Here is a 15,810-nt window from a genome sequence, read left to right on the forward strand (position 1 = left end):
CCTGGCTGTGGGAAGACAAGGCAACAGATGCAGCCTGACTGAGATCAAGGAGTAAGACCGAAGTCTTCTCCATAGGAATAGGAAACATAGGAAACATTACATGAAACAGAGGTATCTAGATTTAGTATTGTCCACTATATGAGCAGCAACTTTACCCACTACTGTACATCCAGATTAGATACCTATTTCAACCTCACCAGTTTGAGAAACAAATCACTCAGACTCAGAAAAGAGTCAATGATGGCAATGATTATCTCCTACCTGAGCCTCTTCCTCCTCTTTCCTGCTATGAGCAGAGGAAGCGGTCTTGCCAGTGGATCTCCTTAGAAATGGAGGAGTCAGCCTAGATCTCCTCGGGAAACGGAGGAGTCGGACTGGATCTCCTCGGAAACGGAGGAGTCGGACTGGATCTCCTCGGAAACGGAGGAGTCAGCCTAGATCTCCTCGGGAAACGGAGGAGTCAGCCTAGATCTCCTCGGGAAACGGAGGAGTCAGCCTAGATCTCCTCGGGAAACGGAGGAGTCGGACTGGATCTCTTCGGAAACGGAGGAGTCGGACTGGGTCTCCTCGGAAACGGAGGAGTCAGCCTAGATCTCCTCGGGAAACGGAGGAGTCGGACTGGATCTCCTCGGAAACGGAGGAGTCGGACTGGATCTCCTCGGCAGTAGGGGCATCGGACTTGCCCTCGTTGTTCCCGGCAATCAATGAGTCGCACTGGTCCTTTATCTCCTTAGCAATGGACTCAAACTCCTCTCCCTCACAAGAGTCCTGTGGCAACAGCATCACATGAAACAGAGGTATGTAATGTTAGCATGGGAGCTCTAGACCACCTTTACCCACTACTGTAAATTCAGTAGATAAAACCTCCCGAGTTTAGTGTGGGATGACTGAATAGTCTTGTGGGTGTTGTCACTTCCCTTAGCCTGTTTCTCTTCTGCTCTCGGAATATAACCAGCACGGGGACAGGATAGAGGCAGCAGAAGCAGGCTGGTCCACCACCACCTCCTTTAACTCCCTGAAATGGCATGGCTCTGGAATGGAAGACAGAGTAGCCTATTTTTTATTTAAAACATTTGTAAGGACAGTTACACACACTTATCCTATTCTATTTGTGGCCTCAGTTGAGAAAGCACTGAGTTGCATATTTGGAACGTCTGAAATGTCCTAAGCACTTTACCTTCACCAAGGGAGAGATCATCCACCAGTGAGTAACAGGCCTTTGGATAATCTGGACAGGCTGAACTCCGTTGATAGCAACTCTAATATCAAGGTTCCTAATCTGACAATTCAATTCAGTTGCGTATTAGGAAAGTAAAAAAACTCAAACACTTTACCATCCTCAAGTGAGAGATAGTCTAGCAGTGTGTCACAGAGTGGAGTTATTGTGGCCTGTGCATAATCTGAAACAGAATGAACTTAATTCATAAACGGACATACCTGTGCATCACCTAAGCATATACACTGCTCAAAAAAATAAAGGGAACACTTAAACAACACAATGTAACTCCAAGTCAATCACACTTCTGTGAAATCAAACTGTCCACTTAGGAAGCAACACTGATTGACAATAAATTTCACATGCTGTTGTGCAAATGGCATAGACAAAAGGTGGAAATTATAGGCAATTAGCAAGACACCCCCAATAAAGGAGTGATTCTGCAGGTGGTGACCACAGACCACTTCTCAGTTCCTATGCTTCCTGGCTGATGTTTTGGTCACTTTTGAATGCTGGCGGTGCTCTCACTTTAGTGGTAGCATGAGACGGAGTCTACAACCCACACAAGTGGCTCAGGTAGTGCAGCTCATCCAGGATGGTACATCAATGCGAGCTGTGGCAAGAAGGTTTACTGTGTCTGTCAGCGTAGTGTCCAGTGCATGGAGGCGCTACCAGGAGACAGGCCAGTACATCAGGAGACGTGGAGGAGGCCGTAGGAGGGCAACAACCCAGCAGCAGGACCGCTACCTCCGCCTTTGTGCAAGGAGGAGCACTGCCAGAGCCTCCAAAATGACCTCCAGCAGGCCACAAACAAGTCAAACTATGTTCATATTCAATCCTCAGGTTGTTTTTAGCCTAAATAATCGATAATATTTCAACCGGACAATAACGTTGTCAATTGTTGTCAATAACGTTGTCAATATAAAAGGTAAACAAGAAAAGCACTCTCTCGGTCGTGCGCAGGGTCCACTCATTCAGACTGCTCTTACTCCCTCATTTTTCAGAATACCAGCCTGAAACAATTTCTAAAGACTGTTGACATCTAGTGGAAGTCCTAGGAAGTGCAATTTGAGTCCTAAGTCAATGGATACTGTAATGGCATTGAATAGAAAACTACAAAACAAAACAAAATCCTACTTCCTGAATGGATTTTTCTCAGGTTTTCGCCTGCCAAATCAGTTCTGTTATACTCACAGACACTATTTTAACAGTTTTAGAGTGTTTTCTATCCATATCTACCAATTATATGCATATCCTATCTTCTGGGCCTGAGTAGAAGGCAGTTTAATTTGGGCACACTTTTCATCCAAAATTCCAAATGCTGCCCCCTACCCTAAAGGTGAAATATATATATTTTTTTAATAAACCTCCAGGTGTCACCTGTTTTCCCCATTAGTCCCTGGGTATTCCGGTGTTCCCTGTTTATTTGTTGCCAGTCCGTCTTGTCTTGTCAAACAGCGTGTTTTTCCGTGCTCCTGCATTTTCTTATCTATCTCTTGCTCGTCCTCCCGGTTTTGACCCTTGCCTGCCTTGACTCTGAACCCGCCTGCCTGACCATACTGCCTGCCCTGACTTCGAGCCTGCCTGCCACACTGTACCTCATGGACTCTGACCTTGTTTATGATCTTTTGCCTGTCCACGACCATTCTCTTGCCTGCCCCTTGAATTATAATAAATATCAGAAACTCGAACCATCTGTCTCCCGTGTCTACATCTGGGTCTCGCCCTGTGCCCTTATAGTTCGTACGCACGACACATCGCGGAGTGCCTGGATAGCCGTGGTATATTGGCCATATATCACAAACCCCCAAGGTGCCTTATTGCTATTATAAATTGGTTACCAATATAATTAGAACAGTAAAAATAAAAGTTTTGTCATACCCGTGGTATACGGTCTGATATACCACGGCTGTCAGCCAATCAGCATTCAGGGATCAAACCACCCAGTTTATAATTAATGATAAGTAGGCCAAAAGGATTTTCAGTAAGGGAGAGGTCGAAATGTACACTATAGTTAACCGGAGGAAAATGGAGGGTCATGCTTTTTAAATTTCAGTCAGAAGAGGGTTTAGAATTTTGTCATTCTGCTCAAGGTTTGATAATTAGCTGCTTGTTATAGTATCTCATGTGTGCCTGATGATGCCCCTCAACCCTGATTTTCTGCTGTGCTCACAATATCAAGCGTGCCTAGTGTGGTCTCAATACCTTAAACATAATGCCTGAACCTTAAACACTTTTGACCGTTGACCTTTGGAAGAACTTCTGTAATTTGACGTTTGAGAAACATGGATGAACGTCTCATTCTGATGTGACACTGTGAAAGATTATCCATAGCCTATACCAGTCTTTCTCAATCCCTGGGCCGTGGAGGATTGATTGATGGTCTGCATAGCCTATGGATCATATGCTGTTCCGAGCCACTGCCTGTTCACCCCGCTATCATCCAGAAGGCGAGGTCAGTACAGGTGCATCAAAGCTGGGACAGAGAGACTGAAAAACAGCTTCTATCTCAAGGCCATCAGACTGTTAAACAGCTATCACTTGCACATTAGAGGCTGCTGTCTATAGGCATAGACTAGGAATCACTGGCCACTTTAAGGAATGGAACACTAGTCACTTTAATAATGTTTACATGTCTTGCATTACTCATCTCATATGTATATACTGTTTTCTATACTATTCTACTGTATCTTAGTCCGTTCCGCTCTGACATCGCTCGCCCATATGTATTTAGTCTTACTTCATTCCTACTTAGATGTACAGTATGTATTGGGTATGTGCTGTGTAATTTGTTAGATATTACTTGTTAGATATTACTGCAATGTCGGAGCTAGAAGCACAAGCATTTCGCTACACCCGCAATAACATCTGCTAATCATGTGTATGTGACCAATACAATTTTATTTGATATTTGTATTGAATGCAGACATTTAGAAACAAAGCACATCCACATCTCAAGGATAAACCAGACAAAAAAAAAATACGAAAAAAGGATGACCAACCAAACACAAATGCTGCACAATCATTTCACAGACAACAAGAGTTTTATGAAGGCTTCATTCTTACTCTCTCATAACATTCCCAAGTGTCAGGCTCCTTTCACTATAGTTGAAAAGCTGGTCATGCCCTCAGTCGTGGATACTTGCCGAGAGGTTTTAGGCACTACTGTTGCTACAAAGATCAGTGAAATCACACGTTCCAATGACATTGTTATTCGTAGAATCCAGGATATGGCAGGTGATATTGAATCACATGCAGGTTTTAGACAGCCCGCACATCAAATTGGTTTGCAATCCAACTAGATGAGACGACTGACATTTCAAATGCCAGCTTCTTGTATATATTGACTACATACGGTGCCTTCGGAAAGTATTCAGACCCCTTGACTTTTTCCACATTTTGTTAACTAATTAAAAATATTTTTTTATCATCAATCTAAACACAATAGCCCATAATGACAAAGTAAAAACTAGTTTTTAGAAATGTTTGCAAATTTATGAGAAAACCCCCCGGAAACATCACATTTACGTACAGTATCAGTAAAAAATTTGGACACACCTACTTATTCAAGGATATTTCTTTTTTTTTACTATTTTCTACATTGTAGAATAATAATGAAGACGTCAAAACTATGAAATAACACATATGGAATTATGTAGTATCCCAAAAAAAATTCAACAAAAAATACATTTTATATTTGAGACTATTCAAAGTAGCCACCCTTTCCCTTGATGACAGCTTTGCACACTCTTGGCATTCTCTCAACCAGCTTCATGAGGTAGTCACCTGGAATGCATTTCAAGTAACACGTGTACCTTAAAGGTTAATTTCATTCCTTAATGCATTTGAGAAAATTAGTTGTGTTGTGACATGGTAGGGGTATAATACAGAAAATGGCCCTATTTGGTAAAAGACCAAGTCCATATTATGGAAAGAACAGCTCAAATAAGCAAAGAGAAATGACAGTCCATCATTACTTTAAGTAAGACATGATGGTCAGTCAATCCGGAAAAATTCAAGAACTTTTAACGTTTCTTCAAGTGCAGTCGCAAAAACCATCAAGCGCTATGATAAAACTGTCTCTCATGACGACCACCACAGGAAAGGAAGACCCAGAGTTACCTCTGTTGCAGAGGATAAGTTAATTGGAGTTATCAGCCTCAGAAATTGCAACATCAACTGTTCAGAGACTGCGTGAATCAGGCCTTCATGTTCGATTTGCTGCAAGGAAACCACTAAAGGACACCAATAAGAAAAAGACACTTGCTTGAGCCAAGAAACACAAGCAATGAACATTAGACTGGTGGAAATCTGTCCTTTGGTTTGATGGGTCCAAATGAGAGATTTTTGGTTCCAACCGCCGTGTCTTTGTGAGACATAGGTGAACGGATGATCTCCGCATGTGTGGTTCCCACCGTGATGCATGGAGGAGGAGGTGTGGTGGTGCTTTGCTGGTGACACTGTCGGTGATTTATTTCAAATTCAGGCACATTTACCATCATGGCTACCACCGCATTCTGCAGCGATACGCCATCCCGTCTGGTTTTCAACAGGACAATGACCAAACACCTTTACTGTATATACAGTATATATATACAAAAAATATATTTGGAGGATTGGAAATAATGCAGACAATTACATTGATGGAAACTACAATCTATCTGCAATATTAAAGCTGATCTACCCTCTAAAAAATATATATAGAACAATTCTGAAGCCCTACATGGGTAACCCGCATTCAAAGTGCGGGTGCATGCGGGAGCGTGCAAAGAGCAGCCAAAGCCTTGCTTGCTTAGAGGCGCATCGCCAGCATTCCATTTTTATCTCACCTCCTTGTCGTCACAGCTTTCCAGAGGAATAAGACTGTCTCAATAGTTCAAAATGTCTTCCTCCTCTCCTTTCCTTCATCTGCACTGATGTGAAATTAGACAGATTAATATTAATTTTACACTCATCTATCCTGAGATTTCAAAAGAGTGCACATGAATGGAGATTAGGAGTTGTGGAAGGAAGCTACATGGACTATTGAGATGTACCCCCAGTGGTGTAAAGTACTTAAGTAAAAATACTTTTATGTACTACTTCAGTCATTTTTTTGGTATCTGTACTTTACATTACTATTAATATTTTTGACTACTTTTACTCCACTATATTCCTAAATAAAATAATGTACTTTTTACTTCTTACATTTTCCCTGACAACCAAAAGTACTCGTTACATTTTGAAGGCTTAGCAGGACAGGACAATTGTCTAATTCACGCACTTATCAAGAGAACATCCCTGGTCATCCCTACTGCCTCTGATCTGGTGACACTCAGTAAGCACAAACAGTTATTTTGTGAATTTTGTCTGAGTGTAGAACTGTGCCCCTGGCTATCCGTACATTTTTAAAAACAAAACAATTGTGTTGTCTGGTTTGCTTAATATAAGAAATGTTTCATTATTTATACTTTTATTTTTGATACTTAAGTACATTTAAAACCAAGTACTTTTAGACTTTTACTCAAGTAGTATTTTACTGCGTGACTTTCACTTTTACTTGAGTAATTTTCTTGGGGACTTGGGTACTTTTCCCATCACGGTGTACCCCCAGTATGGACAAATGAAGACAGAACAAGATAGAGCTGATGTTAAGAGATAAGGGAAGTGTGGGAATTTAGAGTTTTAGGTGCCACATTTTCTTTTTCCTCTGGAACTTACCTCTCTGCTTGCTAGCCACTTCCTCAGCTCATAGATGGAGTATGCAGTGCATTCGGAAAGTATTCAGACCCTCCCCCCTCCTTTTTCCACATTTTGTTACATTAAAGCCTTATTCTAAAATGGATCAAATAAACAAAATCACCCTCATCAATCTACACACAACACCCCACAATGGCAAAGCAAAAACTGGTTTTTAGAAATGTTTGCAAATGTATAAAACATTTTTAAACATAAATATCACATTTACATAAGTATTCAGACCCTTTGCTATGAGACTCAACATTTAGCTTCGGTGCATCCGGTTTCCATTGATCATCCTTGAGAAGCTTCTACAACTTGATTGGAGTCCACATGTGGTAAATTCAATTGATTGGACATGATTTGGAAAGGCACACACCTGTCTATAGAAGGCCCCACAGTTGACAGTGTATGTCAGAGCAAAAGGCCCTTGGTCAGGGAGGTGACCAACAACCCAATGGCAACTCTGACAGAGCTCCAGAGTTCCTCGGTGGAGATGGGAGAATCTTCCAGAAGGGCAACCATCTCTGCAGCACTCTACCAATCAGGCCTTTATGGTAGAGTTACCAGATGGAACCCACTCCTCAGTAAAAAGCACATCAGAGCCAGCTTGGAGTTTGCCAAAAGGCACCGAAAGGACTCACAGACCATGAGAAGCATGATTCTCTGGTTGGATGAAACCAAGATTGAACTCTTCGGCCTGAATGCCAAGTGTCACATCTTGAGGAAACCAGGCACCGCTCATCACCTGGCCAATACCATCCCTACGATGAAGCATGGTGGTGGCAGCATCATGCTGTGGGGATGTTTTTCAGCGGCAGGGACTTGGAGACTAGTCAGGATCGAGGGAAAGATGAGCGGAGCAAAGTACAGAGAGATCCTCGATGAAAACCTGCCCCAGAGCGCTCAGGACCTCAGACTGGAGGCAAAGGTTCACCCTCCAACAGGACAACGACCCTAAGCACACAGCCAAGGCAACACAGGAGTGGCTTTGGGTCAAGTCTCTGAATGTCCTTGAATGGCCCAGCCAGAGCCCAAACTTGAACCCGATCGAACATTTCTGAAAATAGCTTAGCAGCGACGCTCCCCATCCAACCTGACAGAGCTTGAGAGGATCTGCAGAGAAGAATGGGAGAAACTTCCCAAATACAGGTGTGCCAAGCTTGTAGCATCATACCCAAGAAGACGCGAGGCTGTAATCGCTGCCAAAGGTGCTTCAACAAAGTACTGAGTAAAGGGTCTGAGTGCTTATGGAAATATGATATTTCATTTTTTTATATATATATATATATACATTTTCAAACATTTCTAAAAACCAGATTTGCTTTGTCGTTATGGGGTACTGTGTGTAGATTGATGACAGAAAAAACGTTTTAATCCATTTTAGAGTAAGGCTGTAATGTAACAAAATGTGGAAAAGGTCAAGGGGTCTGAATAGTTTCCGAATGCACTGTATAAAGGGTTTGCACTTTAACGTGGCAATATGTAACTTTTTGGGGCGATCTGACCAAATTCACATAGAAATGTGAGTTATAGATCTATCAAACAGCTGAAAAGACAATATTTTTGGTTATGTAAAATATATTTCGTAGCGGATTAGATGGTACAATGATTCTCTATTTTGTCTTATTTTGTCACATAAACTGAAATAAGGGAAATTATTAGTTTTAGCAGTCAGGAAATGGTGGAGCAATTTCTGCATAGTGCAACTTTAAATAGAGAGCCGGAATAGACAGAGTTATATTAACCAACCAGCCCATAGTCACATATTAAACACTCTCAGTTTAATTTGTCCTCAAACCCTCTTCAGATGACAACAGTCCTGCTATGATTCATGTTGGGTTTAGCAGTTGACCTCTGCTGTCTGCGGTCTCACAGTAGGCAAAGGATAGATCCCTAGGCCAGGGTCACCTCCAGAGCCATAGATGACTACTGCTAAAAGTATTTCAAATACATTCTGGAAGCCGTGTCTGTCTGTCCCTAACGCTAACCAAAGGGCCTACCCACTCAAATGTGTCTGCATGTGTTAAGGATGTCACACTGCTTGCTTATCGAGTACCACTTCTTCCTGATTTCCCTCTTCCTGATTCGGCTCTGAGGCTCGAACCCAGGACCTCTGCCTTGCTAGCACATGTGACAGTCATCCTGAAGCGTCTTACCAGTCTGCACCATGTGAAAAGCTAGCTATTTGCTGCGGCAAGTGGAGACAGTTCAGGCTGAGGAGTAGGTTTCACACATTCCAAATGTGCAACACATGACACAGGTGTAGAGTCTTTGGTTTGGTCTTGTTTATATTCTTTTTGAAGATACCAGTGCACTTCAAATAATAAAAAATAAAAAAATCATAATTGCAATTTCCACTCAGCAAGAGAGACATATTTCCTGTGTTGATGCCTTGTGGAATCCCCAAATTACATTTTCAAAATATTCTGAGAAAAAACAAGTTCATATATGTGACCCGTTTCAGGAAGTTAGGTGTATGTCGCATGTCACTACTTCACAGGAGAGGCATTTGAATGTTAAAAAAAGTAAATAAAACGTTTTTTTTTTATGGCAGAAATGCTTTCTGGAACATGTGAACTTTCATGTGCCTTAATAACAAACATGTATGCCATCTGTAAATATAAATACAATTGTTAAATTGATCTCAATTTTTATGGAATGGTCTGCCTACCCATGTGAGAGACGCAGACTCGGTCTCAACTTTTAAGTCTTTACTGAAGACTCATCTCTTCAGTGGGTCATATGATTGAGTGTAGTCTGGCCCAGGAGTGTGAAGGTGAACGGAAAGGCTCTGGAGCAACGAACCGCCCTTGCTGTCTCTGCCTGGCCGGTTCCCCTCTCTCCACTGGGATTCTCTGCCTCTAACCCTATTACAGGGGCCGAGTCACTGGCTTACTGGTGCTCTTTCATGACGTGATCTTCCTGTCTGGGTTGGCGCCCCCCCTTGGGTTGTGCCGTGGCGGAGATCTTTGTGGGCTATACTCAGCCTTGTCTCAGGATGGTAAGTTGGTGGTTGAAGATACCCCTCTAGTGGTTTGGGGGCTGTGCTTTGGCAAAGTGGGTGGGGTTATATCCTTCCTGTTTGGCCCTGTCCGGGGGTATCATCGGATGGGGCCACAGTGTCTCCTGACCCCTCCTGTCTCAGCCTCCAGTATTTATGCTGCAGTAGTTTATGTGTCTGGGGCTAGGGTCCGTCTGTTATATCTGGAGTACTTCTCCTGTCTTATCCGGTGTCTTGTGTGAATTTAAGTGAGCTCTCTCTAATTCTCTCTTTCTTTCTTTCTCTCTCTCGGAGGACCTGAGCCCTAGGACCATGCCTCAGGACTACCTGGCATGATGACTCCTTGCTGTCCCCAGTCCACCTGGCCGTGCTGCTGCTCCAGTTTCAACTGTTCTGCCTGCGGCTATAGAACCCTGACTGTGCTACCTGTCCCAGACCTGCTGTTTTCAACTCTCTAGAGACCGCAGGAGCGGTAGAGATACTCTTAATGATCGGCTATGAAAAGCCAACTGACATTTACTCCTGAGGTGCTGACTTGCTGCACCCTCGACAACTACTGTGATTATTATTATTATTTGACCATGCTGGTCATTTATGAACATTTGAACATCTTGGCCATGTTCTGTTATAATCTCCACCCGGCACAGCCAGAAGAGGACTGGCCACCCCTCATAGCCTGATTCCTCTCTAGGTTTCTTCCTAGGTTTTGGCCTTTCTAGGGAGTTTTTCCTAGCCACCGTGCTTCTACACCTGCATTGCTTGCTGTTTGGGGTTTTAGGCTGGGTTTCTGTACAGCACTTTGAGATATCAGCTGATGGTAGACGGGCTATATAAATAGATAGTTTAGTTGGTTTAGCCATGGAAAAAGTCAGGAACCTTCCCATGATTGGGTGAGATAATGGATGGGCTGGACATGCTGAGAGATGAGTTTGGATTGGTCTGCCATGTAGCATGCTTCTGTCTAAAACATGAGCTGCCCAGTATGTAGATAATCCTGGTTACCGCTGCTATTTTGAAAGATATCATGGAGAACTGCTAAAGTTTTGCTACTGTTCTCAGCATTGCTGCCCTGAATTTAACAGGTGCTATTGGCAAAGATCAGCGGGGAAAAAGTTGTGATGGACTACTTTCTGGAGGTCGATCGGGCCATGCTGACTTTGACTCAGAGGATGAGGAAATCCCTGATTTAGTTAAAAACATTTTCATTTAACCAAACCTTGTAGTATCTTCTGATGACAGTTATGGGGAAGAAATGGCAATCAACAGTGTCGTTTTCAAGGAAGAAGTTGACAGAGTTTTGAAATCAGTGGAAGGCCCGGTGAAAGCAGTTTGATTGCAAATGCGTAGGGAGTCAAAAAGAGAACATAGTAGGCTGTGGTATAAAACACCTGTATCCAGATTATATCTTCAAACTACGGGAAACCATGGCATCCATGATAGATAGGGAGAAGCGTTCATCCGTGTATACGGACGGGTAAGAGTCTAGCTACATTTTTTGTATTTTAATTAGTTGAAATGTAGCATCTCCTGGGTTTCAGGTGGGTGTGTTTGTTTGCTCTTTAGCAGATACCAAATAAAAGCCCCTCTATACAAATATAACACAACAGAAAGACTTCACACTCAAAGACGTTACATATGAAGATGTTTGAGTCATTTTTACATATCTTACCATACATGTTTATTTGTTTGTCACACCACTTCACACCAGCTTGACACTTACTGTATGATTACTGTACTCTGATGGTCCAGAGGGAACTATCTCATTCCCGCAGAGGTTTCTCCTCTTTCATCCCTTCCTGGTGTGTATTAACAGGGCTGAGGGATGTGACTTAACAGACACCATACAAGACTAAGAACAGATATAACACTTCGATGAGTACTTTTCAGAGAAGGAGAAAAAGGAAGAGATGAACTTTACTTCAAGATAAAATGATCATGCCAGAGAGTGATACCAAATAAATGATGTGTGTGATGCAAAAATAAATTGATAGATACATTTACATATGTGTAGGAAGACCTATGCAGGATGTAGGCCTAGTATGTGAGTTGACTTACTTTTCTTCTTTTCAAATATAGACTTTAAACTAATGGGAGGCGTCAGAAGAAGAGGGAAAATGCTGAAACCACAACAGGTTTCATAATGGGTCACAGACCACAAAGTCCCCAGTGTATAACTACCCACACGTTCATCAAAGATGGCTGTCTTGTCAGTACAAAGGAGTAGAGCATGTTCACATGTATCACCTCACTTGTCAAAAGAAGCGCAACAGGTCCACAGAGTTGAAATGTGAAAACATTATGTAGCCGTAATAATTGTTTTTGTGTGAAAAGAAACAGACAAAAAATGAATATATATGCCAATTAGCAGATGCTTTTATCCAAAGCGACTTACAGTTATGCGTCCATACATTTTCAAATGTGTGGCCCCAGCGGGAAACAAACAAACAAATAATGGCATTGCAGGCACTATACTCTACCAACTGAGCCACACAGGACCAACTATAATAGTCAACACATAACTCTGTTATATGGAAGTAAATCCTTGTTTGTGAGTTCAGAAAGCCTCTTGTTTAAAAAAAATATATATTTTATGGACAAATCAGCTATGTCTGACTGTGAGACCAGACTACTCTGGCCCTCTCCTCCTCTTAATATTACTCAAATGTCTAAACACAGTTAAAGCTGGCCTGCACTAACAAACTTATAACATGTATTTTGTGTATATTTGATGTGTATCTAGGAAAGAGCAGAAGTGGAGGGAAGGCGATGTGTGGCATAGAAGAAATGGGACTTCCTGTAAAGTAAGGTAAGGTACAGAGCCTCAGCTAGCTGTGAAATCACTTGTTGTGTCACGCTGAGGGACCAGAGATGAGGGTTAGGGGAACACATTCAAGAAGCTATGTCCACGGATAAGACCGGAGAGAAAACAAACATAAAGAAAAATAGCTTTTTTTAAGTACTTCTCTTTTTTGGGGGGTTCATAATAAGACAGATACATTGTTTCCTTTGGTGTTCCCTTTAGGACATATGGTGTATGGGTAGAGTGATCATCACTCCTGGATATGGCCAGTCTCTTTGGACTGGACATCCTGCTGCTGTGGACTGGGCTCATACAGTTGGCTATATGGAAGCACAGTATGATACCCAGGGGATGGGAGTGATGGGAGGGTTGTTATTTATTTTAATGGGGATGGGCTGTGGGGCCTAAATTCACCTTTAACGTATATGGAATTGTTTTGGAAAATGTATCCTGATGCAGTCACCATAAAGGCTTAAGAAAACACTTAAAGGGTGCAGGATTTCATGTAAAATAATGTTGATGAATCAAACTTATTTGAGATCATTCGAAATGCAGTAACTTTCTCGGGGTTGACTAATGTATCCTTTTCCCTTTCAATCTGAGTTTGAGTAGAGTAACTCTGAGATTGTCAAGTCCATCTAAACTGTCTGCCTGTGGGTGAGTGTTACTTGGAGGACTAGCTTTTAAAGGAGAATTGTGACAGAGTTGGCCCGCTCATGTTCAGAGAATGAACAGACCTGATTTAGTGATGTAAAGTATTTAATCGCCAGCGTCTTTGTTTGGTTCTCTGAAATAGTTTCACTGAAAGACTATAATAATCTGAGGCTAATGCCAGTTTCTCACTGTGCAACCAATGCAGAGTTACTTGTGCATCCAAAACCTCTTGTTGTGTGCAAAACTGTATTGTATGTGTGAATTTAGCATGAATCTACACTGCAGTACATGTGAAAGTTCTGAATGTACTGTACGTCTACCGACTGCAGTAAGACAACGTTTAGATGAGCGGTTGTCTCTAGGCTGATCACAGCACAACCACTCCGTGTTCCATTTTGAGCAACCAAAGTCTAACAATGACGATCTGGACATTATTTATATCTGTAAAGAGTTATATTGAAAAATCCACATGTCATATGAATTTACATATGACAATTGAGTTCATGTTTATTCAATTGAGTATAAAACCATACATTTAAAAAATGTCCATTCAAAGGAAAAAATCACTAATATTATTTTTTAAGTCACAGGAAACAATGGGTCTATCAACTTGACTAATTTGGAACCCTTCAAAAAGTACATCTGTCTTAGAGATATTACTCACAACAATTAAACTATTTATACCACGTCCCATGAATTTGAAATCAAGTGTGGTAAGTTATAGCATTTTTTTAATAAACTCTCAACTTAAAAATGCGAATTCTAAAAATTGTCTCCACTCTTAGAAAAAAGGGTTCCGAAAGGGTTCTTTGGCTGTCCACATAGGAGAAACCTTTTTGATACATGTAGAACTCTTTTGTGTTCCATGTAGAACCCTCTGTGGAAAGGGTTTTACATTGAACTCAAAAGGGTTCTACATGGAACTCAAAAGGGTTCTACCTGGAACCAAAAATGTTTTTTCAAAGGGTTCTCCTATGGGGAATTAGCCTTTTAAAATGATAAACTTGGATTAGCTAACACAGCGTGCCATTGGAACACAGGAGTGATGGTTACTGATAATGGGCCTCTGTACGCCTATGTAAATATTCCATACAAATCTGCCATTTCCAGCTACAATAGTCATTTACAACATTAACACTGTATTTCTGATCAATTTGATGTTATTTAAATGGACAAAAAGCGTTTTTCATTCATGTCACGGCCATTTAAAGGAGTGGACCAAGGCGCAGCGTGATTAGAATCCATTCCTCTATTTATTTAAACCAAAAAAACACTTTAACAAACTCACAAAACGAACCGTGAAGCCAACGTAGTGCTCACAGGCAACTAAACAAGGACAACTACCCACAAAACCAACTTGGGAAAATGGCAACCTAAATAGGCTCCCCAATCAGAGACAACGATAAACAGCTGTCTCTGATTGGGAACCCATCCAGGCCACCATCAACCTACATACCCCTAGACAATACAACATCCCCATAGATAACAAAAACCCTAGACAAGACAAAAACCCATAGACAATACAAAACCTAAATAAACCACCCTTGTCACACCCTGACCTAACCAAATAATAAAGAAACCCAATATAACTAAAGTCAGGGCGTGACAATTCAAAAACAAGGACATTTCTAAGTGACCCCAAACTTTTGAACGGTGGTGTACATTTAAATCTGGAGCAAACAAGTGATTGATAAGCATTTCATATAATGTATCTCTGACTCTTAAAATGTTTTATCAGGTTGTCAGAGTTTTGAGCGCTTGCATCCATTCACAGAGTATAACTGCTCAGTAGAGTCGAATTACCAAGGCATCAATTTCTCAAAAACACCCCTATGTATTCACACCCCTTGACTTTTTCCACATTTTGTTGTTACATCCTGAATTTCAATTGAGATTTTGTGTCACTGGCCTACAAACAATACCCTATAATGTCAAAGTGGAATTATGTTTTTAGTAATGTTTACAAATTAATTAAACATGAAAAGCTGACATATCTTGAGTCAATAAGTATTCAACCCCTTTGTTTATGGCAAGCCTAAATAAGTTCAGGAGTACAAATGTACTTTACAAGTCACATAATAATAAGTTGCATGGACTCACTCTGTTTGCAATAATAGTGTTGACTACATCATCGCTGTACCCCACACATACAATTATATGTAAGGTCCCTCAGTTGAGCAGTGAATTTCAAATACAGATTCAACCACAAAAACCAGGAAGGTTTTCCAATGCCTTGCAAAGAAGGGAACCTATTGGTAGACGGTTAAACATTTAAAATAAAGCAGACATTGAATATCCCTTTGGGTATGGTGAAGTTATTATTTACACTTTGAATGGTGTATCAATACACCCAGGCTCTACAAAGATACAGACGTCCTTTCTAACTCAGTTGCCAGAGAGGAAGGAAACTGCTTAGGG

The 15,810-nt window shown here is 41.4% G+C and overlaps 1 protein-coding gene across 1 annotated transcript in view; it reads left to right on the forward strand.

Moving 5' to 3' along the window:
- The window catches only part of LOC129855643 (DENN domain-containing protein 1B-like), a 179,712-nt gene that overhangs the window by 158,450 nt on the left and 5,452 nt on the right, over positions 1–15,810 (forward strand). The window contains exon 22 of the mRNA XM_055923522.1: positions 12,679–12,744. Within this exon, the coding sequence (XP_055779497.1) occupies positions 12,679–12,717 (39 nt within the window). The 3' untranslated portion in view covers positions 12,718–12,744. The remainder of the gene's footprint in view (positions 1–12,678; positions 12,745–15,810) is intronic.

Source organism: Salvelinus fontinalis, chromosome 5, assembly GCF_029448725.1.
Source record: "Salvelinus fontinalis isolate EN_2023a chromosome 5, ASM2944872v1, whole genome shotgun sequence".
Lineage (NCBI taxonomy): Eukaryota > Metazoa > Chordata > Actinopteri > Salmoniformes > Salmonidae > Salvelinus > Salvelinus fontinalis.